The 12,506-nt window shown below is 37.0% G+C and overlaps 1 protein-coding gene across 5 annotated transcripts; it reads left to right on the top strand.

The window, feature by feature from the left end:
- The first annotated feature begins 867 nt into the window (after positions 1-867).
- LOC118752378 (transcription factor mef2A-like) lies at positions 868-11,797 on the top strand. Of its 5 annotated transcripts, none has more exons than XM_036487262.1 (2): positions 868-994; positions 10,338-11,797. In XM_036487262.1, exon 2 carries the CDS (start codon positions 10,439-10,441, stop codon positions 11,780-11,782), a length of 1,344 nt encoding a protein of 447 aa, XP_036343155.1. In that variant the 5' UTR covers positions 868-994; positions 10,338-10,438; the 3' UTR covers positions 11,783-11,797. The 5 variants fall into 5 exon arrangements, with proteins under 5 accessions (XP_036343155.1, XP_036343153.1, XP_036343154.1 ...); XM_036487260.1 differs by having other exon boundaries at positions 868-1,004; XM_036487261.1 differs by lacking the exon at positions 868-994 and adding an exon at positions 1,043-1,139.
- The last annotated feature ends 709 nt before the right edge of the window (positions 11,798-12,506 follow it).

Genomic DNA, 12,506 nt, shown 5'->3' with positions numbered 1-12,506 from the left:
GGTCACACTCCACATAGGAATGTATCTGAAACGTATGTCGATTTGCTTTCCAGTGTGGTGTGTCGCTGAGATAACTAAATATTAAAGTACATAGATACTCTGTACTATAGGAATAACTAAAGTGTGGGCGAGAATATACTGCCAGGGAAAAAAATAAAAATTATTTAAAGCCATACATAGAAGACGCTCTCTATAAGAGTAAGCTTTTTCTTGATAATTTTAGAATATTTCCTTTTGTGCTTAAAACAGGTGAGAAAAAGTACTCGACTCGTATTTGCAAACAAGCTGGCAGCATGGCACGGTAAAAATGTATTTGCTCGCATTCAATTTGTTGCCTTGCTCTGAGCGCTCAAGTGATTGATCTTTGCAGATATTTTCAGTGAAAACTTTAAATGTAAAGTGAAAATTTAATAGTAAAATACTAAAAAAAAAATATTTTACTTAACATTGAAGAAGTTAGTTTGCATAAAAGTTTCAGTTTATTGAAGGATTAAAGACATATTTTGATATACCAACGAATGGCTTTGTTTGTTTGCGTAGACATAGCAGAAAACCAAAACCGGAAGCAATATTAAAATTGAGAGAGTGAGAGCGGAAAAAAATAAATAAATAAAAATAAAAACATCTTCGTATGTATTTTACATTTCACTAAGTCGCTAGGTGTATGCGTATGCGTGCATCTGTGAGTGTGGGAAATTAGATTGTCACAATAGGGGTATTCTCTGAGTCTTGCAAAGCCCTTGCATGGTGCACAGATTGCACGGATTGCACGGTAAAAACCGGTTTTCGTATGGGACAGCTTTGCAAACCGTGCAATCCGTGCACCGTGCAAGGGCTTTGCAAGACTCAGAGAATACCCCTAATACAAATTTCTTAGTTGCAAAGTCGCCGATCGTGCGTGAGTTGGAACCAGAGAGAGAGAGAGAGAGATCTGGAAACTCTACGCCTATGTTAGTGCGTTCTATGTGGCAGATACTTCTTCATTACTACAAATGTATGTACATGTAAGTAAAACACTTATGGATGTATTTAGTAGGTAAACGATGTCAAGCATCTGCCAAAGAAAATCTGTATTTTGTGTAACTAAAAGCAAGTGAAGTGAAAAAGTAGATAGTAATAGCTATTGGTGACAGTGGAAAGTAATCATTTCTAACATACTAGGGCTATTCGCGATTCGGTGCATAAGAGCTGACAAATTTATGCAATTGCAGAAATATGCCATGGATTGTGAGCGACCTTTATTAAACTGTCATGGTAAAGCTTTTGCAAAACAATTTTTTGTGCATCAGCTTTGGTTTTGTTTATGAATGCAATGCATAGCATTTTTTATGCTATGGATTTTAGGTATTGCAAATTTGTCAAGCCATGACAAATGCAAATGCGTGTATTTTGTTTGTGTATTGCAAATTATTTGCAATACAAATTTGCAATGCAATGATGCTAGGCCATTTGCACCGGATCGCGAATAGCCCTACTATGTAGTTTCTAAATGCATGCTGATGCAAACTAAAGGATTTAAAAAAAAATAAATAAAAAATTGTGAAGTTGCAAAAAAGCATACATACAATAGCAAGATATAGTATATGAGTACACCAACATTTGTACATACATATGTATGTATGTACATATAAATGTCAATTGCCCAACGAAACATACTAAGTTTAGATAAGGTGCAAATTGTCATAGTGCCATTTTCTCAAGTAGGTTTTAAAAATTAACTGCCCTTCAAACGGCTCATAGCGTGTGTATAAATATGTATCTACTTACATACAAACATATGTATGCCTAAAACAAAACAAGTCTATCAAATCTTTCATTCAAATTTTAACCAGATTCAACATATTATGTAAATGTTAATAAAAATGTACAGTGCAACTAACGAAAAGAAGTTTAATACGTATGAATGTGTATCATTTTAAAAAAAGTTTAATAAAACAAACGAAAACTCAATGCTACTTTCCAAATCACCTTAAATTGTTAGTGCTCTCACATCGAAGAAGCCGCTGCAATCGGCAGAGAAAATATATTATCAGTGCTTCTTTTTTAATGCGAGTTATACTATACGAAATTAGATCCATTGACAAGATTTCTATTATTTTGTTACTGGCTTTGAGCGTGTAGCCGCATACGTCGTTGTATAGGTTTTTATACATATACATATGTACGTTAGGGTGATTCTTAAATGTAGGAAGCAAACCTTTACATCAGATTTCCTAAGCCCCAACTCCTACGTCGATGCTACTATAGTCAAGTCTCTAGAGTCAAGTCTTAGAGTAATCTGGCCTTTGACCCCTTTACGACACGCCTTAACCGACTCCAATCGGGACCAAAATTTATAAGTGATATCTTCGACTATGGTGGTATCGATTTTTCGTATTAGATGAATAAAAATAACTTAAAGTTTTTGAGTCTCTATGGAGGAATCTGTACTTTACCCCCTGTGCGACACGCCTTAACCGTCCCCAATCGGGACCAAAATTTATAATGTGATACCTGGGACAGTGGTATTACCAATTGAGGGGTGAAACTGAAGCCAAATCGTTTACTTGATTTTTTTATGGACTACCCTAATGTACATATGTATGTTACTGCACCAACTTGGCGGTAAATCTGAAAGCTGAAATGCTTTTATCGGCGACGAAAATCTAATGACATTTCATATACGATGTAAAAGTATATATGTACATATGTAAGTACATACATGCCGCCTTAAAGTTGCACGACAACTTCAGTAGACGTTCACTGAAGTGTAACACTTTTCCTTTTGATAGTAATATGTAGGTACATAAGTATGTATAATTTACGAAGACTCATATATATATATATATATGTATGTAGCTACTATACATACTGACATGTGTATATATGTACATTAGATAACATCACTCCCCAAACAAACAAAAAATCGGTACTGTCCGTTGCAATTATAAAATCTATTCTATTTTAAGACTTTCACCAAAATATTTCACAACAATATTAAGATTTGAAAATACCTCCAAAAATTGAGTTTTTTTATGAATTAAATTAATTTAATATTGTTTTTTGAAAAAATCCCCTCAAATGACAAAACGGGTTAAGCTTAAAAAATTGCATAAAAATATGTAAAAAAAGTATAAAAAAATTTTTACGGAATCGATATAATGAGATTTTTGATGCTGTTTTTTAACTTTTTTCAAAGATTGATCTGCGAAAAACTTGAGTAACTGAACCAAAACCATTCTGGTTTAGACTTATGGGATCTCAGTAGAAAGTAGAAGTAAAAAAAGAGCATCAAAAATCTCATTGTTACGATCCCGTTTAAAAGATTTTAGGCGTTTAGGGATCGATATGTGTGTATGGTTCGGCTAGATATGCCCAGAAGAAATTTCGATCTACATACATATGTGCATTAGGGTGAGTCATTTTCCATACAAAAAAAAACAACGGTACTGTTTCCTTGGGAATTATAAAAGGTAATATCTTTTAAGGCTTCCGCTGAAATATTTCGAAAAAGCAATAAGAAATACCTTCAAAAAAATTTTGTTTTAAAAATATTTTTCCAAAAAATCTCATCAAATTATAGAAGAGTTTAGACTTAAAAGGTCTGCATACATTTTTTTTTGATTTTTACAACAGAATCAAAATAATGAGATTTTTGTATTTATTTTCAAATCGGTCCAGCTCATATAAACCTTAGTACTCTACCGAAATGTTTTGGCGAATCTCTTAGTATATGTATATTCAATTTTATAATTCAGGTGGAAAAACCGCAACTTTTTGCTGAGGCATCCTCATGTACAGTGACTCAAACAAATGACCACGTGATTTTTTTTTACATTCGTAATGTCAGGCTAAATAATTTTTTATTATTTTTCCTTTAAGGCCACGGGCCTAGACGACATAATACCAACCCAACTGCAGAAGTCTCCGTAAGTGTCGTGCAGCTGTTTGGTGTCTATTTTCAAGGGCTGTTTGGCTACGGGTCATGTTCCGGGGCTTTGGAGGGTAGTCAGAGTGGTGTTCATTCCCAAGGCGGGTAAAGCTTCTCATGTATTGTCCCGGGACTTCTCAGCATGCTCACTGCAAGGGCATGCTTACTGCAAGGGAGAGAATTTTGCTATCGAGGGGGGCTTTTAATAATGTTTTGCCAGAGGCTGTAGTTAACGCCCTAAATAAGCTAGAGGTCGGAGCCGGCCTTGTGTGGTTTATTTACTGCCTGCTTTGCAACAGAACTGTCGGGGCAGAGTGGGGCTGCACTTCAATCCAAAGATGTGTGAGCGGAGATGTACCCCGGTGGAGTTCTGTCGCCGTTGCTTTGGGTCGTTGCCATCAATGATCTGTTAGTGGCTTTGGAAAGAAGTGACTGTCGGGTGGTTGCCTATGCTGATGATATAGTATTGATAACAAAAGGAAAATTTCCGGAAACTTTCAATTTATGCAGGGTTACCTCAGCTTAGTTGAGAACTGGACTTATAGTTGCGGGCGGGTGTAAATCCCGGTAAAACGGAGCTTGTTTTTTTACTAGGAGGTATAAAATACCGAATTGCCGTCTTCCCTTAACGGGTGGTCTTTTTCTAAGGCTCTCTTACATGGCGAAGGTCTTGGGCTTGGTCTTTGACAGCTTTCCCGGAAGCTTTCGTAGAGGAAAGAGTCAAGAACGCCTCAATACTGTTGTAGAGGGGCCATTGGCAAACGCTGGACCTCTCGACGAAGGTAGTTCATTGGCTTATGAATCCAAAATCAAGCCAATTTTATTATATAGGGTACTCGTCGGGTGGAACGCACTATCCGGAATCGACGCCCTGTAAGCTTATTTACAGATGTACCGAAGCTTAATGAAAAGGTTGATGGAGGTGTCTTCTGCGCAGAACTCTCCATCAACCTGATCACTGAAACGTTTTCCAGACTGAGGTGGCCGCGACAAAAGAGGCTTCGGATTGGTTGCTCTTTAGTGTAACACATTTTAAGGAGGTGAATATTTATTCAGACAGCCAAGTAGCTATCAGGGCTCTTGGTTTCCTGACGGCGCGCCGAGAACGGTGAAGGAGTGTTTGACTTCCCTATCGACCGCATCTGATTACTTCGTTATTAAGCTTATTTGGGTTTCCGGTCTCAGCGAAATCACTGGCAGCTACATGGCCGATGAGTTCGTAAGACAGGAAACACTCAAGGAATTACTTCCGGATAGGGAAGGTCTGGATGTTCCCCTGTGGTCTGTAGGGTGGTCTGCTTCGGAACAGATGAGCGTTTAGTCAGCTCAAAGAGCGCTGGGCGAAGACCCTGGAATGCAAGGTTGCAAAATCCTTCTGGCCACGGGTAGACCGCATGTCTCACTATTGGTGGGAGGGCTTACTGGTCACTGTGTGATTGGTAATCATGCCGAAGGCTGAACGTCATTGATAACCCTTACTGAACCAGCTGCTTGGAGGATGATGAGGTGGAATCATCTCCACACCTGCTGCTCTGCCTTTGCGAGCCTAAGGTTTAAGCACCTTGGGTCGAACTTTTTTCGCACTCGCGAGAGCTCTCGGGAATGGACATTAGTCCTACAAAAAGTCATAAGTGTCCTCATTCCCCTTAGCTTCCCCTTCATTCCCCAAATTTATTAACCAAAACCATAAAAATCACAGTTTCAAACTTTATACAAAGTTTAGGAAAATTCAACAAATTTTCGCCAAAATTTCAACTTTTTAATCTGAATCTTTAGAACATTTTGTCTGCATTTTGTATGTTCAAGTTTCAACCGGCTAAAAATTCGCGTTGATTTTTGACATTTTTTTTAGACTGGTTCGGGGCTGTTTTAACCGACTTCCAAAAAAGGAGGAGGTTATCAGTTCATCGGAATATTTTTTTTTATGCATAACTTTGAACCACGTCAACCGATTCCGATAATTCTTCGGATCGGAAAGGTAGTGTCTCAGAGGTGATCCCGTATTAATCTGGTTGAGATCCGATCATTGGATCTTTTTTTTTTCATATGAGAATTGAAGTCGGTTTTGTTCTTTGCTTAAAAATTACTTGTATATATAAGAAGTGCAACTTACAATAACTGGTGTGGATGTTTTTGAAATGTTGTTGCTTATATTGAAAAAAGTGCAATCGATGTCAATTGCCTTAGAAGCTAAAAAGATAGCATTCTTTACTGGATTCGGCCAAAATCGCTTAACCTTCTGCTGTGCCAATCAATAAGGGAAGAAGACAGATATTTTAAGTTTGCTATGGCGTATCTTGAAAAAGTGTATGTAATAGTTACCAAATTATCGATGATTTCCCCTTTCTGACTACTTAGACCTGTTTTTCTTCCTAATTGGGTCATAAAAACCATCTTACCTACTAACTCTTCGCTTTCGCAAGATGGTGTGTAGTTAATATTTTTTCTATTTTACTCGCTCTACATTCGCTCTTTCTCTCCTCTTCTTTGCCCTTAATAAGCCATCGGATTTAAAAAAAAAAATAAATAAAATCATACTGAAGTGACGCTTGAGGCGAGGTTTGAAATTTGCATTTACGCCAATGTTGTAGTAATTTTCGTTTCGACATTCCAAATTTATTTCTTAATTTGTTTGCATTCATTCGTGTGTAAGGGCTTTATGTGTTTGAAATTGGTACTAAATGTTTATTTTGATAGTTATTTCAATTGCAAAGCGTGAAGCACATACAATTTTTATAAAATTTAACTTAAGCACACTTACATGGCCATTAATTTACATTCCTAAACACATATATTTACAGTGAATTAAATGGCATTATACATACTTATGTACATTAAAATAAATTTAGGAAATAAAATGTTGAAAAAAAAATAACTCTAGTCTAAATTCAGGTGTTGGTTGAGGAGGTCACAGTGCAATATATACATATGTAAGTACATATTTATAGACTACTTATAAGTTCAAGTACTTGACGAACCTGAACAGTTCGAAGATACATTTCCCTAATGTCGCACAAGGGTTTCATATAGCAAAAAAAAACTGGCCAAAAATCAAGACCAAGTTGAAACTAATTACAAATTTGATGCCAGATTTTAAAAACTCGAAATAGCGTATCCAATATGACGGACTGAATACTCAAAATATCATTTAATCTCAACAAAAATTAAAACTTGGGGGGTTACTTAATGACATAGGATAAAAATCGTCGAAGCGAAAATTTGGTTTTTCATAGAATATTAGGAAAATGGGCGTGGTATATATCTCAAAAACTACTTCATTAATATAGACCAAATTTAGTGCAAACATTGCGCTTAGCTTCGTTAAGCACCATTGTTGAAAAGTTTTTAAATCGGACGAAAACCACGTAACGGTGATTTCAAAAACGAAAACTAAGCTATATATAAGGGTTACTGGTTTAAAATAAAAGTAAACGCGCAGATACCCGCAGCTAAATTTTTTAATTTATGCTAAAGGCTCAACCGCGAATGGCAATGGCAAGTCCAAAGTGGTACCTTTTTTTGTAGCTCAACAATTTAAAAATTTTCTACTAAAAGAAACATCATCTTTAATGTAGTATTTTAATAAATATCGTAAACTTACTTGTTTAGATACCAACAATAATATGTGATAAATATATTAACTCCGATCACGTTTTTAGAGTATTTATAAAGGCACCAAGGTTAATTTTTTAAAGTAAAATAAAACCAGCGATTCGCCATAAATCTAAATAATGAAAGACTTATATATAAAGTGTAATTTTCGTCCATCAAGGCTAGACTTTACTGCCCAATTGCTTACTTGTTGGCAAAAACGGATTTTCTATTGTTAATGATGATTCCCAAATAGACAAAGCTCTCGGCTATGGTCTATGGTAACCTCATCAGATCAACAGAATTCAGCGTTTGTATTGGATTGAACAAAAAAAGTGTAAGCCTGTAAGAAAATCAAACCCACTGCACAGTGAGGAATTAGCGACAAATGTATTTCAAAAACGACTTTTTTCAGTACTTGGGACAGATTTTAGAAAAGATTGCATAATCCTGATTTAAAAAAAAAAATATATATGTATATATGGGCATATTCATGGTGAAATATAAGTCGCCATTAAGTAATTTACAGCTTTCTGACATAATTTTCAATGGAATATCTGTCAAGTTTAATTATAAATTAATTAGTAATTTTAATAGTTTTTTTTAATTCGGGGTTAGACAATGTTTTGTAAAATCCGTTGCAAGTACTTAAAAAAACTTATTTAATTCGGAAAAAATGTATTCTTCCAGCCATGTTTGCACAAAATTAGTGGAAAATTTCCCACTGTACTAAGTCGCGCTTACCCTCGGAGGTGGCGCAAAACCGCACATCCTTCCATTTGTGTAGAAATATCAATATGAACAACACAAATTGGAGTAGAACCTCGGCCAAACACAAATTAACAAACGTTTAATTTCCAAATTTTTATTTTTTACTAGTTTTCTCTCACCCACTTTACCTACGTATGTAATTTCTACGTGTAGCGTTAGGTGTAATTTATTTCAATAAAACTTAACAAACTTACTCTTAACCAAAAACATAGGAGAATCAAATTAAACCTTCTTAAATGTCTTGCGCCTAAGATTTGATACATATTTCAATTACCTAATGCCCTTAATTCAAATTAAATTTTGCTTTTTAAACCATTTCTATTGATACCCATATTGTAATAATTCATTTAACTTATTAAATAATTTAAATAGGAATTTGTAAGTAGATGGCAACCGTCTTCAAACAGCTCAAAAATGTTCTAAATGTTCAAACTGAACATTTTTTAACGCTATTTCGTTTGGCACGCTTATTCTAGTATATTTGAACTTTTGTATAATTTGAATAAATTTGACTTTTAAAACAGGTGGCAGCACTCCTCCAAATATTTTCAAACTACAACCTTCTTATAACTCTTCCATATGGCACCCATATTGTTATATATATTTTAATTACCTAATTTCCTTAATTCAAGTTGAATTCGATTTTTTAAACAGTTGGCAACCCTCTCAAATGTTATTTGGCCTTTCTAAACCATTTTGATTGATAGCCATATTTTAATAGTTGACATAACTTAATAAATAATTTAAATTAAGTTTAATATTTTAATGGGTGGGAACCCTCTCTAAATCCCTAAAAAATATTTTAAATGTTCAAACAAAAGATTTCTTTACATCTTTCGTCTGACACCCACATTGTAATAAAATATTTCAAATACTTAATTCCTTTAATTCAAGTTGAATTTTATTTTTTACATTTAGTTCTGTATGTGAGGTGCAACGCTGCTCTCTCCGCTAACGTCCATTTTTATCCATGCGCATCTATGGTACCACAAATACCTCCAGGGATATGCAGTATGAAAACTCCCATTTGTATGGGATGTGCCACGTCCCCTTGTCTAATCGAGATAAAGGCTGTACTATAATATACGGCAGGCTAAGTGACAAAATTTCACGATGCTCGCTTGAGTAGTTAAAGCGTAACGAACAAACACACTAGGGGTATTCTCTGAGTGAGCAAAGCTGTCCCATACGAAAACCGGTTTTTACCGTGCAATCCGTGCAATCTGTGCACCATGCAAGGGCTTTGCAAGACTCAGAGAATACCCCTACTAACTTTCACATTTGTGCAAATCCTAGCTTTGTGGAAGTTACGTTCGGAAGTTTCTTTTAATTTATTTTGGAACGAATTTCCGTCATCCCTTGTCAAGTTTGGTTTGCAGACAAACCGGTTTCGGCATTGTGCCATCTTCAGCGTCATTTCGCTTTCTGTCTGGTTCAAGTTTTTGTCCTTAATTTATGTTCATTTATCTTAGGTAATGTGATTTTCGTCGATGATTAATAATAATTATTAGAAATGCCATGGTGTCCTTTTTTATTTCAGAAGCAGGTAATAGGTTAATCTTCCTCTTTCAATTTTTTATCGGCAAAAATTATAAGTTAAAAAATTGTTGTATTAGAAGGTTTAAAGAAGTGATGTAATGTGGAACGATTTTCCGTCATCCCTTGTCAAATTTAGTTTGGAGACAAACCGATTTCGGCGTAACATCACACTGTCGGAAACACCAACAACGACAATGAGAAGTTTAAAAAAGTACTTGTGAGAGCAAAATAATGGAATTTTTAATTTGAATTAACGGTGGTGTATTTGTACTCGAAATTTGTGTTCGGACGTTATTGAAACAGGAAGTGAAAGGGGCAAATCAAATTTCTAAAATAAGTGTGAAAAGAAATATGAAGTTGATATATATGGTACTATGCCATTTTTGATACAAAAATGCGAGAATTTGAATTGCATGCATTTTTCTATTTTTGTTTGACTATTTCTCGGATTTTCAGATTTATAAATTTAGTACGGATTTAATATGTGGTAATGTTGCTAAATCTAATTTTTCTCTCCTTTTATCAGAATTACTTAAAAATGTCTAAACCAGCGGAGGACTATTGGTAGGCATTGGGGTCAAGAATACCCATCTACAACGTAAACAAACGACGATTGCTTTGAAAGCAATGACTAAGACGTCTAATAAAATGTCTGGTATTACTAACAACAACAACAACAACAACAACAACATCAATACAAATAACAATACCATAAACAAACTGAGTGAAAAGTTTTTAAGTACAAATACAACAAAAAACATAGAAGTGTCTACTCTGCCAGCTGGTGCCAACACCACCACAACCAACAATAACAACGCCATCTCCCTTAATAACCCGAAATCACATAGCAACGACTGCGACAAAATAACACAACAGCAATTTTCTGCTGCGATTTCAAGCAAATTACAAGCCCCACAATCACGTCGCTCGCTCCCAGCTCCTAGCACAACGCAACGCTCACTCCAACAGCAACATCATCATCAGCAGCAGCAACAGCAACAGCAAAGCGTGACGACGAATTCCTCGGTATTGCCATCAGCCAACACAATTACGAAATACTCAAGCAGCGCCACATTGCCTTCACACCAACTTCAAACCATTGCCACCGTACACCATCATCACTCGCAACAGCACGCGACGGAGGCAACTATCGCTCCCAGTGGTACTACAAAAGCCGCACAACCACAGCAGCACCATCCCACATCCTCGAATAACGTGAAGGATCATCATCACCACCATCAGCCGGCGACATTGAAGCATTTGAGTAGCGAAAGTGACGGCACAATTACCAGCGCACCTTTGTCCACTAATTCCGTCACCTTACAGCAACAGCGCAACGCATACAATCTGCAGGCGCTTAAGGCCGCCAATCATTTGAAGGCACCAGCACACTCCATACCGCCGCGGTATCAGCCGCCACCCCAACCAGCAGGTAATCAGGCTGGCATATTGAAGCACATAAGTAATTTGCGTAGCAGCGGCGGCGGTGCTGAAAGTGTGGAAACCCTGCTTGGCCAACGTCCGTCCGCAGTTGGCAATAAGCATCAAACCACGTCAAATTTCGATACAACGCACTTCAATCTTAAATATCCACCGGATATACCGCAACTGTCGCCTGTCTATATACCAGATTCACTGAAATTACCTGGTGGCAGCGGTCGCTACTTGCAAACGCATCAAACACTTTCGCAGCGGCAACCCACACGACTAACAGGCAGTGTCGCGAATCCGCAATACTTTTACAACTCACATCAACAACAACAACAACAGCAGTATCGCCAGCAACAGGTGGAGCAGCAACAGCAGCAGCATCAACAAGATATGCTTAAGTTTGTGCGAAAAACTGATCAGGATCATCCATCGCCAAATGCTTCGATTACCTCGAGTGCAGCAGCCGTGCCAACGGGCGGCACTCGGCTCACGGCCGAACAAAATAGACAATTGCAGGTACGTAAATCTTTTCATAAGTAGATTTAGTAATTTTTTGTCGAAACTGACAAAAATCAACGCGCTCCCAAAATTGCCGCCCAGGCTTGGAAGTACTTAGTTAGTCAGCCAATATCCTAAGTGCAGCTTGGCTGTCACTACAGACACTTAAACTCCTACCTCTTCACCAATATTCAGCCACATAGTCCATGGCATACTGTTGAATATAGACTCCACATCCTGAAACAGAAACAATATGTAAGCCCGGGCCTAGAGGTTAAGCCGGCACTTAAAATTTTGCAATAGTATCTCTTCCGCGAAACCAGTGATGGCTTACTTTCTGTGGCATCAAAAACACATTAACGTCTAGATCTCTGTCTACAGTACTGCACCAAATTAGCAGCTATTTCTTTCAAGTCTACACTTGGCCTTAAAGGTCACCCCGTGGATGAAGACAGTAGGTTTAGCAGTGCCACCAGAGAAGTCCCAGGTGTTCTAGTGAAAGCTCACATACAGCACATGGCAATCGTTCTTTGAAGTTTGGTAAGTAAATTGCCCAAGCTATTGATTGCGTGATCGCTCCACCAACGCACAAATCCATAGGATTCCTCTGTTAATGAAGATCTGTTCATATTACCAGAATGCTGTCAAGGCTTTCGAGGTCCCAAGTAGACTTCCATAAAATTTTACTGCACACCTAAACTCTTAGCTTTAGTAGAAATCGAAATAATGCCGTAAATAGGGGTAGGAAAAAGACTCTTCAACCTTC

The sequence above is a fragment of the Rhagoletis pomonella genome, unplaced genomic scaffold (genome assembly GCF_013731165.1).
Source record: "Rhagoletis pomonella isolate Grant_MI unplaced genomic scaffold, Rhpom_1.0 Rhpom_scaffold_01440, whole genome shotgun sequence".
Taxonomy (NCBI): Eukaryota; Metazoa; Arthropoda; class Insecta; order Diptera; family Tephritidae; genus Rhagoletis; species Rhagoletis pomonella.
The sequence above is the reverse complement of the archived record's forward strand: the minus strand, read 5'-3'. Positions and strand labels throughout refer to the sequence as shown.

Excerpts from the sequence above, each read along its gene's own strand:
- LOC118752378 (XM_036487262.1), top strand. The coding sequence starts at position 10,439 with ATGACTAAGACGTCTAATAAAATGTCTGGTATTACTAACAACAACAAC.